Below are 19,182 nucleotides of genomic sequence, written 5' to 3' on the forward strand. Positions count from 1 at the left end.
ATGGTGCAGGTATTATTTTTGTGTATAGTTTAGCAACAATACATGGTCAGTGAATCCGAATTTTGATGAGGACGCTGGAACACAAATAAATGGGAGGGGAGGTGCTTTGAAATTCTGGCCACTTTCCAGGAGTGGGTAGAAAAGCCCTCTTGGTTGAGATAAGGCCCCATCATAAATAAAGCAGCTCCTCATTAGGAGGCGCTCTCTCTTGTCATTTAACGAACTTCATTATCCTTGTTAAAGACGTCGGGCTCTCATTCATTGTTAAGTCCCTCTTGGTCTTAAAGTACTTTTTACATCTTAATATGGAAGTTTTCTAATTAACCCCTGTAACTGGTGGTATTCGGATCAACCAGAGTATATACGGAGGTTTCTCAGATGGTTCGAAAAAGTGGGACTTTTGACTGTCAGGTACTAGCTCTCGAACTGTACTCCCACTTTCGAATACGGAGCGGGTGTGTTTTCAGCTTGCAGCTAGGGTTTAATTCCCATTCCCTCCCAGTGGCTCTCCACGCTCCGGGGAGGTGGGGCGCCTGCCATCCGCGTGTGGTTTTGGGGTAGTAACCTCTCCCCGGGCGGCCGCCCGCCTCCACCCTCAGCGGCGACCGTGACGTCACGGGCATTGCCTGGGTCCCCGCCCGGCCTATAAAGCGGCAGGTGCGCGCCGCGCCTCCGGAATGTTCGCACACCTTGGGCCTGCGCGCGGGTCGGAACGGAGAGATCCCGAGGCGAGCTCTAGGCGCTCCTCCAGCGCCCGAGCCCGGCCGGGCAGCGAGCACTGCCGCGCACTGCCCCTTGTCCCCTCTCTCCTCCATCACCTCCTTTTCCAGCTGCAACTCCGGTCGAGTTGCCGCAGAGACCGCGACGCCGCCGCGCCGAGGGACCAATGAGAGCCCCGCTGCCGCCGCCGGCGCCCGTGGTGCTGTCGCTCCTGCTCCTCGGCTCAGGTGAGGACATCCCGGACCTGAGCCGCCTGCCGGCGCTTCTCCCGCGCGGGGCAGAGGCCTTCCCGGGGGAGGCGTCCACGTAGCTCCCTCCCTAAGCTTACTGCCGGGGAGGAGGAGAAAAGCGGGCAGGTGTGTCTGACGTTCCAGGCCAGGAGGAGGGTGCCGGAGATCTCCGAACTTTTACTCTAGTCCAGCTGCAGGAGACCTCAGAGATCCTGAGATCCAAATCCTTCCTTTTACAGATAAAGAAACCGAGTCCAGGGAGGTGAAGGGACTTCCGCAGATCTTGGGGCAGTTAAGTCCTGGACCCAGAGCGCTGCCTCTTGCCTAAATTCTCCGTCTCCTCTGTCTAGTGATTTTATCTTGACCTTCCTAGAGGGCCTCACAGCGTTCCAGGGAGAAGCGAAGGCACCACCCTGATGCTGTTTTAGCGAGACCTACAAGATAAAGCAGGGGCGTGAAACTTTAGGCCCCACATCTCACCCGGTCCCCGGTTTTGTCCCTATGTAGGAACAAGGATAATGAAATAGTGACCATAGAGTCATTATTATTGAATATCATTTATATTGTTTTACATTCATACATCTAATCTTTTTCAAAATGTGAACACGTGTTAAGAAAGTCTGGTATTTATATCCAGGGCCTGTCCCTCCAAATGGGACATTCTAGCAAACACAAATGCCTCTGGTATGTGAAGTGATGGGAATATACAGACAATATAAATTACCTGTTAAGTAATTAGATTAACATGCCGATCTGGCAGTGTTATTTGATGTGAAAAAGAGTGTAGGGGCGCCTGGGTGGCTCAGTCGTTAGGCGTCTGCCTTCGGCTCAGGTCATGATCCCAGGGTCCTGGGATCGAGCCCCGCATCGGGCTCCCGGCTCAGCGGGGAGCCTGCTTCTCCCTCTCCCACTCCCCCTGCTTGTGTTCCCTCTCTCGCTGTGTCTCTCTCTGTCAAATAAATAAATAAAATCTAAAAAAAAAAAAAAAGAGTGTAGACCATCTGTGGAAAAGAAAACCTGGATGAAAGAAGCTCTGTAAATTGGAACTGCTGAGTTTGCTTGTTGGCAAAATGTGAAGATGCTTTCATAAGTGACTCAATCCCAAACAATAGCACATGTGCAATAACTGCTTTGATATCAGAAGATAAACATTTCTCCTGAACACAGCTGACTGGTGAGAAAGGCACTCTGCTTTACCTTTTCTTTTCTTCCGGTGTTCTTTCTCCCACAGCCCATTATGCTGCTGGATTGGATGTCAACGACACCTACTCTGGGAAAGGGGAATCATTTTCTGGGGACCATGGCGCTGATGGATTGGAGGTTACCCCAAAAAGTGGGATGTCCTCAGGAAGTGAGATTTCCCCCGTGAGTGAAATGCCTTCTAGTAGGGAACTGTCCTCGGAGATCGACTCTGACTATGCAGAAGAGTATGATAACGAACCACAAATATCTGGCTATATCGTAGATGATTCAGTCCGAGGTGAGTGGAGAAGGCAAAAACATAGCCTGTAAGATGTGTGTTTGCATGAGCAAAGCCATTCCCTGGATCTTGGAGTGGTTTTCTTGTGTGTCTGTCTGTTGCATACCCCGTGGGTATTTTACGGATGTGATAACTGAAGCGCAAGGTCGTTTTGCCCCAGGTTCCACAGCCAGCAAGCAGTTGAGCCAGCATAAGAACTCCAGTGTTTGATTCCACATCCTATGCTCTTTCCCACGGGACCACATGACCGCCTTGCTGAGAGACAGGCGTAGACATCAGCCAGTCCTCAGCTCTTGTATCCATTCCCCACCACCATTCTTCCCCAAATACCTGCATTTTAATACAAATAAGGGAACAGAAAGTAATGCGAAGGGAGCAGTTGGACTTTAGCCTTTAAGTACCAGGTGTTGAGAAACTGGTGATTCTAAAACAACAACAACGACAGCAGCAGCAGCAACAATAATAATACAGCCTTCTGGAAATATTTAAAAAGGACAAATATGCATGGATTTCAAATAGCTAAAATCCCATGATTTAACCCCCAATCCCATGTGTTAGTTAAATAATAGTTGACCCATAGTTTTGTTCTCTCTTGCCGTTATCTGATCCTTAAAAAAAAAAAAAATAAGCTTAAATTTGTTTAAAATGAGGAGTACCAAAGTAAGAGGTAAGTATTGTTCATTACCCTCATATTACTTTGGAGTTTCAGGGCAGATGAGGTCATCAGTAAATCTGCTCTAAATATCCTAGGAACATTCACTGTGGAGGCAGGACTTAATGCCCCTTCTCTCCTGACCTTAGTTTTCCTGACTCCTCTCCCTCTGTCTGGCTCGCGGACCTGGTGAAGGGACAGCAGGTGACACCACAGGGACAGTGCCTGGGTTAAGCGGCAGGTGGGAAAAGCTCCAGGGAGCCCTCCGCTTTACTCCTTGCTTAGTAACTTGTGCTTTTATGTAAGGTGGGGAAGAGGTCCATTTATACTTCTTATTTTTGGAGAGGAGATTAGAAACTGCTCTTTCAAAAAGGTTTCAAGTTGTTAACATTTCAAAAGGCCAAATAAGTTGTTAGCAGTGAAACTGACTAGTGCATTGTGAAATAGTGGAAGTTGAACTCCTTGGAAAGGCTGTGGCGCCCACAGGGTCTGTGTGTTGCAGAGCTTCAGCATAGTGATGATTTGTCTCTGTCTGCAATTTGTAATATATCTGATAATGTGCAGTAATATTCATTTAAAATGTTTCTATTAGAGGACTCATTCTAACTTGTGGTACTTATTTATCATCAAAGTTTCAATATAAAAATTGTATAACTGGTTAAACATTGCTCCTACTTTGACTATTATTAATGTTATAATAACCTGCTAAAATACTCATAATATTTATTTGTTGCTTCCTTAATCACAGGGTTCTATCTTTGATACCCTTCCCTGTGTTTCTAATGTTTTCTATTTAAGGGACCATTATGGGGGACCATTATGACTAATGGTATTATGACATTATGGTATTTTCCTCTTTGCACTGGGCTCTGTTTGCTAAATACTTGCTTAGAGAAGCCTGCTCAGGTATTAGTATAACAAAATGCACAGCTCCAACATGAAAACTCCTTCCTTTATTTAGCATGTGGGCATACTATACCCTGCATAGCTATAACACTGAACCAACGTTTCTGTAGCTCTAGAGTTAAGATGAGTGAGTCTCTGAATCATCAAGTACAAATATTTCTGGATTCCTATTTTTCAAACAGATTGACCACAGAAATGAGCCCCATGGAATTAATTATAACCCATTGTCATCTGGGAGTTGGAGAAAATTGATTAATTCTAATGTGTAATTCTCAGTTTTTTCCCACTCTCAAGTAATACACAGTAATGCCCAATTATGGTACTGAGCACAAGACCGAGATGAGTAAATAAAATCAACAAATATACTAAAGTCCCAGTTTAATCAGTAGCATTGATTTATCCAAGAGAAAACATAGGATAGCGGGGGAATGACAGGCTTTGGCACCCCAGCACTGTCATTTTCTAGCCGCGTGTCCTTGGACATGTTACTTGTCTTCATTCAACTCCGGTGTCATCCTCCATATCAGCTGGATCGCAAAACATTCAACTGTGACCTGGGTTTAATCAAATTAATGCTCATTACCAGGAATTTGGCATGAATAAGAAATTCAAGAAATATGTAAGATATTTCATGGATTTTTTTAGACAAGTAAATACTATTATCAATAATAATAATACTGGTATAATTAAATTCAAAATAGGTTTCTAAGCTAATAAAATAACAAGGAGGCTCAGATGGTTAAGTGCCACACCATGCAGATATTGTCTTTAACCGATTATTACATGTGAATTGTGTTAAATAATGAGAAAAATATGGTCATTGTCCCCATGAGCTCTCACTGCTAGGACTTCTTTCTCTCATGTCTCCAAAATGATATTCAAGATGAAGAGAGACTATTGTCAATAAATCTTATTTTTTTTTTAGTTGAACAGGTAGTTAAACCCATGAAAAACAGAACAGAAAGTGAAAAGACTTCAGATAAGCCCAAAAGAAAGAAAAAAGGAGGCAAAAGTGGAAAAAATAGAAGAAACAGAAAGAAGAAAAATCCATGTGATGCAGAATTCCAAAATTTCTGTATTCATGGAGAATGCAAATATATAGAGCACCTGGAAGCCGTAACATGCAAGTAAGTTTTCCTAAATTATATAGAAATCTGTATTTAAAACACCATGTCTGAAACTCCTAGATGCAGAAAGCCATTTATTCTTCCCATGGATAAACCAAGGGTTTATAACCTTTTTCTTAAAGGACCAGCTGGAAAATAATTTAGGCTTCTTTGGTCAAGATTATGTATGTACTTACAGAACCAATTAAAATGTAACCATTTAAAAATGTAAAAACCATCCTTGGCTTGCACACTGCAAAAAACCTAGCAAATGCCTAGAATTGACCCAGGGTCTATAGCTTGCTGACCCTTGGTATAAATAAAAAGGACCTAAAGGTACTCTACACATAATCCTCCATCCCCCCCACAAGCCACTAGCACATTAAATGATAGTGGAATGTATTAGCTGCATAACAAGTCACTGAACTCATTAGTTGGCCATGAAAAGGAGCACAAAGAATGAAAAGGTGTGTCTTCTTGGAATATCACACCCAAACTTATCTCAACTTGTTCTTATACTAATAGATCTTTGGCTTGAAAGCATCCTGTCTCATGATTTTGAAATATAAATAGATGGCATGATTTTTCTTTTCTTTTTTTGAGTGTTACGATGAAATGCCTATTGATGACCTGGAAAGTAAACCTAAAATATATGGAATGTTTTCAGTTATTATTATAATTTTTGAATGTGGGTTGTTTACAGGTGTCATCAGGATTACTTTGGTGAACGGTGTGGGGAAAAGTCCATGAAGACTCACAGTGTGGTTGACAGTGATTTATCGAAAATCGCTTTAGCCGCAATCGCTGCCTTCGTGTCTGCAGTGAGCTTCACGGCGATTGCTGTTGTTATTACCATCCAGTGAGTATGGCGTAACTTCCACTTTCCGACTACACTAATGCCAGGTTGATTTGTTTTTTCAGTATTTCCATCCCAATGTCCTATATCATCTTTTAGATAAATTATTCTGTCAGTGGCACGTGACCTTTGGTTATATCTTTACACTTCATTGACAAAGATCACAGAATTTGGTCAAAACTTATATTACTTTGGCCACCATCAAAATTTAATATGTAAGGCCGTTTTTCAAACACCCTAGACATTTTTTGAACTTAAAAATCGATGGTTTTGTTTCATGTCATATTTCCACTCACAGCTATCCGCAAATCCCAGAGTGTTGGTATAGACTCTGAATATCTTTAAGCGTGAGGAGGCCTCCCAGAAGCTAATTAAGGCCTGGTTCATAGTAGGTTGTCAGAGACTCTGCTTTGGCACTAAAAAACATCACAAAGAGCTTCAAACCAGGAACCAAGAAAAGATCTATCCTCTGCTTCTAGTAAAATGCAAAATTCTAAGTTAGATGTCATAGCATGGTACTGATTTACATAGAGCTTATGCCTATTTTGTAATTGTCAAAGGTAATATGGGAACTCAGTTACTTAAAAAAAAAACTTTTCCTCCATATGGCATGGCGTAGGAAGCAGGGACAATTCTATTACTGTTCTGCTCCTGCAATATCTGCCCTGTGTTCACAATAACAGATCACCACACTTCACTTCATGACCAATGAATGTTGGAAGTAGACTGTTCCTGGTAGTAGGCACTGGTGAGTATGTCAAAATGGCATTGTCTGTCAAATAGAAGTCAGTGAATTAAGGAAGTTGGGGGAGGGTGTGAATGGCTCTGTAATGACTCATGTGCTACTAGAGCTTGGGAAAAGCAATAGACTCATTATTCTAATTTTAGGTCTTGGTAAATTACTTTAACAACTGGATTGTGTGCATGATCTACCACTCCTGCCATTCAGGAAACAAGGGGTTATCTTCTGCCATTGTTTACTATTATTTTAAATGCAGATCAGATAATGATAAAAAGACATTAAAAAAAAACTGTTTTATGATGCACATAGAGTTTGATGCGTGGTTTAAATTTGTTTTGCACACCCTGGAAATTATGTTGATCTGTTAATACCTCAAGCCAGATATGCAAATATATTTAGGAAAAATACCCTCAGACAAATCATGATTGCTCGACATAGAAGAATAGAAGGAAAAAAATAGCCAGTTAAGGAAGATGTTTTGGAAGGCAGCTATGCTAACCACTATACCACCAACGCTTAAGGAAGATGTTTTGAAATAATTATTCAAACTTGGGATCATTCAGGGTGAAATATTTAATAATCCTTCAGAAAAGCGTGGAAAAACTTTTTGTCATGTTGGCACTCTTAAAACTAAGCAGTGACTTTTCTCCTTTTCTACCATATTCCTGTGTTTGACACATAGAGCAAACAGTAGCCTAAGCCACATTTTGCTGTTTTTTCATAACTGAATTTTTTTCCCCAAACATCATGACAAAGTTCTTATGATTTTAGGAGTAATGTTTGGTAGATGGATTAAAGACCTGTTAAAAATAGAATTTCTTGTATAACACGAAGACATCTTCAAATGATGGAGTTTTACTAGAAAGTAACAATGAATAAAACTAAAAGAAAGTATTATTATATATAGAAATAAAGAAAACCCAACTTGTTTTGTAAGCTTGTGTGAAAAAATTCTGATCACTTAAATCAGTTGGTACAAGTGTAAAGTCCTTCTGTGGTAAAACTATACCATCTTCTTCCTCCAACTGTATGTGGCGCCTGTGCTAAGTGTTGAGGAAAAAAAGAAAGAATGAGGTCTTGCCATTTGCAATAGCAAGAATGGACCTAGAGGGTATCATGCTAAGGGAAATTAGTCAGACAAAGAAAGACATATACCGTATGGTTTCACTTACATGTGGAATCTGAAAAACAAAACAAATGAATAAACAAACAAACAAAAAGCAGAAAAAGACCCATAAATACACAGAACAAAATGATGGTTGTCAGAGGGGAGGGGGTAGGAGGATGGGCAAAATGGGGGAAAGGGAGTGGGAGATACAGGCTTCCAGTTATGGAATGAATAAATCATGGGATTAAAAAGCACAGCGTAGGGACTGTAGTAATGGTATTGTAATAATGTTGTATGGTGACAGATGGTAGCTACACTTGTGGTGAGCAGAGCATAATGTATAGACTTACAGAATCACTATATTATACACCTGAAACTAATGTAACATTGTGTGTTAACTAAAAAAAACAAAAACAAAAAACCCCCACACATATGAATGTGTTCCATGCCTCTGAAAGTTTGTGTCTCAAGGGGTGTCTATTTAAATCTCAGTACTCTGGGAATATGTTTATACAAAGTCACCATGAACATCCCCTTAAAAAGAATGGTGGTAATATTTTATAGCTGGGTTTAAGTTTTGGCTTGGTATAGAGTACAGTGTAATGGCCTATAAGGTCTCACAAAAAGGAATTCCCCGTACTCATGAAAACCCCAATCAATATAGAGATGAATAGAACTTTGATGACCATAGAATATCTTGTTGTCTGAAGGCTTCGAAAACGATACTTCAGGGAATATGAAGGAGAAGCTGAAGAACGAAAGAAACTTCGACAAGAAAATGGAAATGCACATGCCATAGCATAACTGAAGATAATATTACAGGTTTGAGGTTTTTTTTTTAAGGATTTTATTTGTTTGTTTCAGAGAGAGAGAGAGCACAAGCAGGGGGAGGGGCAGAGGGAGAGGGAGAAGCAGACTCCCAGCTGAGCAGGGAGCCTGATGTGGTGCTCCATCCCAGGACCCTGGGACCATGACCGGAGCCGAAGGCAGATGCTTAACAGACTAAGCCACCCAGGCGTCCCATACAGGTTTGAGTTTTAAAAGATAACTGTAGATGATATCTTATAATTTTGAAAAATATAGCATCTGTTATCTCAAGTGAAGAAAGTAAGTGTTCTCAATTATGGATACACTATGAACATTGGCTACACTGAAGTCTTATTCTTTGAGCATGAGATGGAGTTCAATAGTGAGAAAGGACTATTATAAGGGATGTAAAGATGAGGCGGACACAGCTCCTCTTCTCAAATAAGTTAGCATTTAGTAGATAGAAAATAGTATAAGGAACCAGAATGCTAGGGCAAGTAAAATGTGTGTCATATGAAAGGAATATGAGGCATTTCCAGTGAAGGAGAGGAAGTCCTATGGATCATGTGTAGGGAGCAGGAAAGGATGTCGTATATAGGGTGGCATTGGAAGTGAGCCTCCAAGGACTGATGAGATTGGGACAAGCAATTAATCTTGGGACAAGTATTAATCTTCCTTTTCATACTGTAAGATGGACTGGGTCACTTTAGAAACTTGTGACAAATGGCCTAGTTCAAGTGGGCATTGAGGAGAGAAGGTTGGAATGAAGGTTGAGCTCACATGGTGGAGAGCCAGGTTAGGGTGCGTGACTATAAATGTGAGGAAGTGGAGATAGCAGGTCGAACATTCTTTTAAAGAAAGGAAGTAGTGGGGTACCTGGATGACTCAGTCAGTTAAGCATCTGACTGTTGATTTCCACTCAGGTCATGATCTCAGGGTTGTGAGATCGAGCCCTGCTTTGGGCTCCACACTGGGTGTGGATCCTGCTTAAGATTCTCTCTCTGCCCCTCCCCTACCTCTTAAAAAAAAAAAAAGGAAGTAGGAAGGGAGAAGGGGGTACAAATTTGAGAGATAGTTTGGCTAAGGGATATATTGTAGTTCTTATTTTTAATTTTTTTTTTTTTTTTGTAAAGAAGCAGAGCTGAGCATATTGTAGGGAAAGGTAAGGAGCTATAAAGAGGAATATTTTATTAATAACTAAAGTGGACAACTAATGAAGCAAACTTCCAGAGGAAAAGTAGACAAGGAGATCAAGGACACATTTAAAGTTGGTCAGAAGAAGGAACTCCATTTCCTTAGACATTCAGAAAAGATGTCCCATCCTTAAGTCATTGGTTCTCTACCTTCACTGGGTTTAAGAATTACTTGAGATGCTGGTTAAATATGCACATTCCTAGGCCAAACCCTAAATCTACTAAATCCAGTATTTCCCTTTTTATAGGACACCACAGATGCTTGGAGAAACACTCCATTTAGCATTGGTTAAGTCCAAGTATTACATTCTGAGCCTATTACAGAATTAGCTCAATAACTCCTGAAATGGATGATTATTGATGCAATGCTGTGCTCAGTACTTATTGCATCAACATTTATTATAGTATTGGCTTAATGTGCTGAAGCTAAGACCACCAACATGAAGAAAGATAGATTTTTGGTTATTTAGTGCAACTGAGATTTCTCAAAGTAGATCTGAGATGATTTTTGGAAAAAGAATATGCTGCGTTGGCACACCGTGGCTGCCATTAGCTGGTAGCTACTATTATTATGCCCTTGGTACTAATTATCCTAAATTAACTGTATATCACGAATACACTGAGCCATTTAATCTTTCTTTTTAATTATGTCCACTGCATAGATTTGGTTAGGAAAACTACCTCCCATGAGTGTTGTTGTTTCTTATTAAGTGGAATTGGACCAAACAGATTTCAGCATAGGCAGTCCTCCACCTAAGTAAAACCAAAGAAGGTGTGAAAGAGAGACTCAGGTCGAAGTGGTAGTTTGTCTCTGAAAAGCTTTTAGCATTTTTCAGAAGACATTCTAAATTGACAGAAATTCTGATTCCTGATTTTTTTTTAATGTTTTCTTAAAGCTATATTGAAACTGAGCTTCATCTCTAATATTTTTATTTTCCTTTTGACCAGGGTATCGGATTGGAGTCACTGCCAGGTCAGAACCATGAGTGATGAGTTGGTTCCTCTTTTCGGTGGATCATAAGAAAACAGAACCTTTTTGTTCTGATGGCTTTAAAAGTTCAATTGTTGCTTTTTATGCTAAGTCTTATTTCTGTACATAAAGATGCATGGAGATAAAAAGTATTTTTTCAGGTTGTAAATAATTTATTTAATATTTAATGGAAGTGTATTTATTTTACAGCTTATTAAACTTTTTTAAGCAAAGAGATTGAGAGTTTGAATATTAGTTTTGAGATTGCAAGACTCTAGGGTATTTTTCTCCTAAAGCTTAGATGATCATTTTGAAAGAAGTTCCTTCCCCTTTTTTCCTGTTTTTGTGTTGATCTTCAAAACTTATTTCTTTTCCTAGAAAGCACTCTTAATGGAAAAGTACAAACTAGAGTAGTTTAGTGCTCCCACAGATACTAATGTCCTAAATCGGCCTTTCTTATTCCATGTAGAACTTATTCGAAGTCCTGATAATTTGAAAACTTCTAAAATCAACATGTGGCACAGCCTCTCTTTCACAGTAGACACAGATATTATAAAAGAAAGAAAATCCACTGCAAAGCATCAACATCACCACAAACAAGAAAAAGACAAGAACAAGTCGGAAGATTATAGATCTGGCATTTCAAAAGAACCAGGAAGTGTTTAGAAACTTCTTTCTCTAATATCATTACGTGAATGCACAAAGCATCTAAAACCCACTCCTCCTCTTCCTCCCTTTGCTTTTTTTTTTTTTTTTTTACATTATTTTAAACAAATACATGGGCATTTGTGGTGAGTGCTCTTTCAAGAACATTAATTCCCTGGAATGACTCACCATTTGGTGCCTAGCTGGCCAACTAAGTTACCTGCGTACAAAGTGAAACAAGCCAACCTGTATAATGTATGGGGGATATTTTTGAGGAAATTAGCCAATATTAAGCATAATTCCAGCAATCATCTCACAGAATTTCATAAAAGAAAAGTGCCTTAAGCATCAAGAGTTCCATTTTCCAAATCCTTGTCCAGTGATCATCTTACCAACTGGTTGCCAGCCTCACCTGCATGTTATCATACGAGTTTTGATGTCTAAATGCCGGGGCCTCCCTCCCAGAGCTTCCAATTTAAATAAACTGGTGTGGGTTATTGGTATGCGGATTTTTAAAAGGTCTCTAGATGTTTCCTACATGCAGCCAGTGTTGAGAACCTCTGCTCCATCTCTGTTTGAACATCTTCAGCACACATTTTCTACAACCTCATTCACTAAATAGTTATTGTGGATGATTTGAGTCTAGTGCTAGGCATACAAGACAGAAAAGCCCTAACTTTGAGACATTTGCCACCCAGTTGGTGGGAGGGAGTATGTCTTGTCAGTGCAGTGCAAGAAATAACCGGGTGAGGTGTGTACCAGGGACCCATGGAAGCCCAGGGAGCTGTCACCTAGCCTGGACTCAATGAGTCAGGGAGGGCTTTCTAGGGAGATGCTAGCTGAGATTATCCTTGAAGGATGAGTGGGAATTATGTGGAGATCACTACAGGCACAAGCAAAATTACCAAGTCATCAAACAGTATGACCCGAAAGGGAAAATACATAAAATAGTTTAGTATTACTGAAACAAAGTATGAAGTCAACAGAGGCTGTAAAGGCAGCTGGAATGATGAGGACAAGGTCACATAGGGCCTTTAACATATACTGCAGGCCATGAGGAATCATTCAAGCCCGTTGGTCAAGGGTAGAAACTTGATCAGATTTGCATTCCAATTAAGTTATAAACCAACCATGTGGGGGAGGGACTTGAGCCAAAGCCAAAGGTCAAAAGATTGGCTTGGAAGCATTTAAATGAACACCTGAAGCTGAGAAGGTAAAGGAGGGAAAGAGAAACTCAACATGTATTTGAAGGTTTGTAATAGATTAAAAATATGAAAGCAAAGTTAATTATTATTAAACAAGACTGTGGGTAATGAGATAGCAAGGGAACTGGAGAAATCTAAGATGACCCTCAAGTTCCTGGCTTTGGAGGCTAGGTGGACTAATTTTAATTCAATGCAATTTTAATTTAATGCAATTTTAAGTAGGTAATCTCTTGAAATTTATTGAATATTCCAGATAGGAAGCAAGGCTTTTTGTTTATCCTTGACTGAAAAATGGCTCTTCTCTATTTTGTAAAGACCTCCTTTCTAATTTATAATGGATTTTTGGGAAAATAAGGACCAGCCCAGCCAATGAGTCAACTGAATCAAACCTAGGCCTCACTTCATATCTGAGATTGAGTTTATGAGTGGAAAAAGTCTGCCTGCATGATAATGAGTTCAGCTTTGGATCTGTTGAGTTGGAGATGCCAGGAGATAACTACTAAGCAGTTAGAAACACAAATCTGAAGTTCAGTGAGTGAAAGAATTATATATTGGGAGTAGTCAAAATATATATGGTAACTGAAGCCACAGAAGTGGCCAAGATTACCAAAGGAGGTGATAATGAGTCCAAAGAGAATATATTTGTATTGACAAATCTTCCCAGTTGTCACTACACAAGTATATAGAAAAGCCAGACAACTATAGACACCATGAAGTTTCTAGGCACTTGCTTGCCATCCCCTGTACTTTTCTAGCTCTTAAAACAAAAAGTTTATTGGGCACCTGTGTGGCTCAGTCATTAAGCATCTGCCTTCGGCTCAGGTCATGATCCCAGGGCCCTGGGATCAAGCCCCACATCAGGCTCCCTGCTCAGCAGGGAGCCTGCTTCTCCCTCTGTTGCTCCCCCTGTTTGTGTTCTCTCTCTCTGTCCAAAAAAAAAAAAAAAAAAAAAAAAAAATTATTAAAACATTACAGGGGAGTAGAAAGAAAGAAAAAAAAAACACCTTACTCTTTCATATAAAAATAATCTTAAATTTATTGAGACCACAGATACCCCGCAGATTATTCTAAGTGCTTTATACTTCGTCACTCATCTAGTCCTCATAATCTCCTTAAAAAGTAAATACATTTTATAGATAAGTAAAGTAAGGCTCAGGGCACCTGGCTGGCTCCATTGATGGAGCATGCAACTCTTGATCTTGGGGTTGTGAGTTTGAGCCCCACATTGGGTGTAGACATTACTTAAAATCTTTGAAAAATAAATAACTAAATAAATAATAAAGGCTCAGGGAGATTAAGTAACTTGTCTATGGCAAAACAGCTAGTAAATGATAGCTGGCTCAAAAGCCAGCCCATTTAAACTACTTTCTCTACTACTCCTATAGTCAGGTGTTTATTTTAGAGTTAAAGAATGCTATCTGCATACCAATTTAGCATGGCTTAAAACTCCCACTCATAAAAAGTCTGGTATATTTCTTCAAGACTCAGATGACACTTTTATCTGCCTCTGCTGCCTTCACAAAACTTCCCAGTCTATACCCTACCTCTCTACCCTATACAGTACATAGAATATACACCTTAGAATTAGCCCAACAGAGGGAAAAGAAAGCTGGGCTATTTATTCATAAATTTTATCCATAAATTTATTTTTTTTAATTTTTTTAATTTAATTTTTTTATTTATTTGAGAGAGAGAGAATGAGAGACAGAGAGCATGAGAGGGAGGAGGGTCAGAGGGAGAAGCAGACTCCCTGCCGAGCAGGGAGCCCCATGCGGGACTCGATCCCAGGACTCCAGGATCATGACCTGAGCCGAAGGCAGTCGCTTAACCAACTGAGCCACCCAGGCGCCCAATTTTATCCATAAATTTAAAAATTGGTTCAGAGCTGCTTCTGGGGTAAGGAAGGTTAATTCCCCGGAACTTCAGGCCAGCTTCATGTGTAGGCAAAATGAACTCCAGTGGTCGGAGGAAGTCCTCAGGCAATGAGATACAGGTGGGCGGTAGTTGGGGATGATATGCTTAGAAACAGAAATGACTTGGGGTTTTAGGTGGGGCACAATGAGCATCTGTTAAAGTGCCTGGTTTATTGATGAACAATTTAACTATTATTTCTTGGCTATGTTGTCATTCATTCAATAAACAATTGTAAATAATTATTAAACTCAGCTATGTGCCAGGCAAGCATAGATTACTAAAAAGCAACATCTCATAAGTCCTAAGAAAAGTATTTGCAAAGTTAACAACAGAAGGGAAATGGCAAAGTAAAAGATTTAGATAGTGCCAAGCTATATAATAATCCTATCAATAATTAATAATTCACTTGTTAGACAGAGCTGACCTTTATGAGGTATGAGTAAAGTAATGATACTGGGTTTCTTCCATGGCTTCGAAATCCATATTACTCAGTAATACCTCATGCAAATATACTCACATTAATTTCCAATCCTTCAAATCACACATATATACTATGTTTGTTTAACCATTAATAAGTATTTATTGAACATCTACTGTAAGCATGAAGATGCTTTAGACAATGCAACCCAAACTTCTTTCAGATCTCTCTGGGTACACTGATTATGTCATCAACTTCTCTGGGTCCGTATGTGTGTTCATGCTGATGATGAGGTCACTGGCCGCATGGGTCATAAAGTCATAATGCAATGCAATTATAAAACTTGAAAAGGACAGCAAAAAACTACTGTATGTCCAGACTCTAACATAATATAAAATCTCTTGAGTTAAAAATCATCTTAAGAAAAGTTACAAAATACTCAGAACTGAATAAAAATGTTTTGTCAAAATTTGTGTGGCACAGCTAAAATAGTACTTACACAATTTGTAGATTTAAAGATACTTGTCAGAAAGCAAGAAGAACTTAAAAGGAAAACTTAAGCTAAACATTTAACTCAAAATTTAGAAAAAGGCCAAGGAAGATAAGAAGGAAATATATAAAATAAGGGCAGGGATAAATGACAAAGATAATTGGAAAACAAAGCCAAAATGTTATTCTTTGGAAATACTAGTAAGATAGGCCTCTGTTGGGGTGCCTGGGTGGCTCAGATGGTTGAGCGTCTGCCTTCAGCTCAGGTCACGATCCCAGGGTCCTGGGATCGAGCCCCACATCAGGCTCCTGGCTCAGCAGGGAGTCTGCTTCTCCCTCTCCCTCTGCCTCTCCCACTGCTCATGCTCTCTCTCTCTCTCTGTATCTGTGTCTCAAATGAATAAATAAAAAAATCTTTAAAAAAAAAAAGATAGGCCTCTGTTAACATTGATCAAAATAAAAAGATACATAAAAAACATATTTATATATATAAATATATATGTATATGTAACATATAAAAATAAGCATAGATATAAAAATTCAAAAGCATATTTAAAAAATTACATCATAGGGGCACCTGTGTGGCTCAGTCAGTTAAGCATCTGACTCTTGGCTTTGGCTCAGGTCATGATCTCAGGGTTGTGAGATAGAGCCCAGTGTGGAACCTGCTTTAAGATTCTCTCTCTCCCTCTCCCTCTACCCCTCCCCCCCACTCATGTGTGCTCTCTAAAAACAAACAAACAAACAAATAAATAAATATAAATACCCATAAAAAGTTACATCATGAACATAGAGTTTTTGTAAGGAATGCAAGGTTGGTCCAACACCAGAAAGTCTATCTTTGTCATATTAAAAAAAAGAGTAAAAAAAAAAATAGAAATTTTCTGTTACACAAAGTACAGTTAAAAAGCATTTAAAAAATTTTTATTTTATTTTAATTCCAGTATGGTTAAAACATTTTTTTTAAATTAAAGGCAGAGAAAGCTTTTAAATGCAAAATTGATTTATATTTTAAAGTTTTTTTTTTTTTTTTTTTTTTTTTTATCTGAGAGAGAGAATGGGAGACAGAGAGCATGAGAGGGGGAGGGTCAGAGGAAGAAGCAGACTCCCTGCCGAGCAGGGAGCCCGATGCGGGACTTGATCCAGGGACTCCAGGATCATGACCTGAGCCGAAGGCAGTCGCTTAACCAACTGAGCCACCCAGGTGCCCCTTGATTTATATTTTAAAATAACTTTAGAACTAGGAATAGGATTCTTCCTGAGCTTGATAAAAGCTATATACTAGAAACAATAACAGAATATAAACTTAGTAACAGATCTATAGATTCTTTCCTTTTAAGATTAGGAACAAGACAAGGATGCCCTTCATCACTACCACTAACCACTGTTTAACATAGTATAAAAATTCTGACTAAAGTTGTAAGAAAAGGAACAGAAGAAGTATAAGAATTTGTAAAAGAGAAATAAATCTTTTCTTGTTCACAAATAATATGATAGTCTACCAAGAATAACCACAAGAGTTAATATGCCAATTATTAGAATTTATAAGATAATTTCATGAGATTGCCAGGTATAATATAAATTTCCAAAATTAATAGTATTTTTCTTCAATGACAAATTAGCTCAATCTTAAAATAAAACATAAAATAGCACTCACAATTGCTAGCAAACTATATGTGTATATATACATTTGTGTGTGTATTAATAAGCACATGGGATTTTAAAATTAGGTATCTGTTAAAAGAAAACAAAAAAAATATGTCATGGAGAGAGTCTCTTAGACTTTAGAATGTAGAGAGGTTAATTTTCTTCTCAAATATCTTTAAATTCAACAAAATGCTAATCAAAATTCCAGCTGGGTATTTTGAGGAACTTCATACATCATATTCTAGAATTTGCATGGGAAAATAATAGTTCATGAAAATCTGCCATTTTGAGCAAATAAAACAAAAAAGAAGCCTTGTATATAAAGACATATATACAATGTAAAGTAGTAAGACAGTGTGGTTCCTGACTGAGTATGGACATGAGTATGAACAAATAGATGAGCTAAACAACACAGAGAGCTCAGAGACAACTAATTTTGTTATAAAAATAGCACTATAAATTAATAAGGAAAATACTGACTACTTAGCAAAATGTTGTAGGGAAAGAAAGGGTCTTCAAATGTGGAGAAAAATAAAATCAGATGATTACCTTATATCATAGCCAAAGGTGGATCCCACAAAGATGAAATACCTAAATGTGAAATGCAACCCTATCAAGTGAATAAAAAATAATGCAGGAAAATATACTTGTGAATTAATGTTTGGAAGGATTTAAGCAAAAATCCCAGAATTAAAAGACATGAAGAGGAAAACTGTTTTTTTGAGTATGTCAAAATTAGGAAGTTCTGTTAAAGGAAGAATACCGTGGACAAATTTGACAGAATTGTAGAAGAAATAGGCAATGTCTGAAACCAAAAAGGGATTATAATATGTAAGAAATGACTAAAAATTAACAAGAAATTACAAGACCTTCAACTGAATGGGGGGGGGGGGAGGAAGGATATGAGCAAGATATTCCCAGAATTTGAAACCTAAGTGACTAATAAGTATGTGATCTGGACTAGGGCTAGCCCATATGTTGCCTTGGTGCAAATCAGCAAAAGTCAGCCCTTTCTGCAGATAGGTCATAGTCATGCCAGGGCATGCAGAGCATGGCTTGGATCTTAGGTCCCACTCACATTCTTGACTGGGTACACTTCTGTAACTATAAGTGCACATTCAAACATCGTGGTGCTGACTAGAAAGAGATGCTCGAACTTACTGGAAATGGCAGAAAAACAAATCAAAACAATGTGATATCACTTGGTACCTATCAGATTTGCAAAAAGAGAAAGATCATGTTGGCAGAAGCTTGCAGATGTAGAGACCCTTAAACATTACTGACTGGAGGTTGGCCTGGAACTGTCATGATGGCAGTACTTAATCAAATTAAAGGTAAATATACCCCATTATCCAGGGCGAACATATCCCTGGGACAGGTAGGCCCACAAAGGGACTTGCATGAGGATGTTCATTGTGGTGTTACTTACAATAGTGGAGAATTAGAAGCAGTCTAGGTGTCTATTACTGATACCACAAAAGTCAAACGTGCTGAGTACAAACTGGAAAACAGTATTCAGCCATTAGAAACAGAGGAGGTGTACTCACAGCAATATGAATAGATTTTTTTTAAAGGTTAAAATTTTAAAAAGTGGTGCTAAAGCAAGTAAGAAATAAAGAGATCCGTGGGGAAGATGCCACTTTCAGGGGGATGGGGCAGGAGATAAAGGGAGCTTGAACAAGGGTAATGGCAGTGACAGTGGAAAGAAATAAGACACTGCTGGGAGATCATGAAAGATGGCCTGCAGGACGGAGAATTGGGGGAAAGTAGTCACTCTAGTTACGTGTCTAAACCTTATCCACAAAAAAAAAAAAAAAAAAAAGGAATTACAAGTTTCCCTTGCTCTCCAAAAATAGAGATGAAAACTTTCATAACCCCAAGTGGCGTACACCAAAGAAGCAAGTACCATTAATTTATATGGAAAAAAATTTTTTTAACTAAAACAGTTGACAATTTTGTTTTCATATTTCACAATGCGAATGAAAATTGCTTTTTTTTTTTTTTGGTCCCACTCTTCCCCTGCCAAAACTATTCTTTCTTTGATAGGAAGGGGGAGCAAGTCTTCCCTGTCTTGCTGTGAGAAAACACCCAGAG

The 19,182-nt window shown here is 39.0% G+C and overlaps 1 protein-coding gene across 1 annotated transcript; it reads left to right on the forward strand.

Annotated features, from left to right (window-relative positions):
- Window positions 1–678: 678 nt before the first annotated feature.
- On the forward strand, window positions 679–11,001 carry AREG (amphiregulin). The gene is made up of 6 exons (XM_045879428.3): window positions 679–947; window positions 2,182–2,430; window positions 4,914–5,115; window positions 5,798–5,953; window positions 8,511–8,622; window positions 10,749–11,001. Exons 1-5 carry the CDS (start codon window positions 887–889, stop codon window positions 8,602–8,604), a joined length of 762 nt encoding a protein of 253 aa, XP_045735384.1. The 5' UTR covers window positions 679–886; the 3' UTR covers window positions 8,605–8,622; window positions 10,749–11,001.
- Window positions 11,002–19,182: the final 8,181 nt, after the last annotated feature.

Source organism: Mirounga angustirostris, unplaced genomic scaffold (genome assembly GCF_029215605.1).
Source record: "Mirounga angustirostris isolate CCGP_5_RB_7025 unplaced genomic scaffold, mMirAng1.0.hap1 SCAF_2, whole genome shotgun sequence".
In the NCBI taxonomy this organism is placed as follows: Eukaryota; Metazoa; Chordata; class Mammalia; order Carnivora; family Phocidae; genus Mirounga; species Mirounga angustirostris.

Coding starts and splice junctions, on each gene's coding strand:
- AREG (XM_045879428.3), top strand. CDS start 887: ATGAGAGCCCCGCTGCCGCCGCCGGCGCCCGTGGTGCTGTCGCTCCTG. Junction 948..2,181: donor GCTCCTGCTCCTCGGCTCAG/GTGAGGACATCC, acceptor TTTCTCCCACAG/CCCATTATGCTGCTGGATTG. Junction 2,431..4,913: donor CGTAGATGATTCAGTCCGAG/GTGAGTGGAGAA, acceptor TTTTTTTTTTAG/TTGAACAGGTAGTTAAACCC.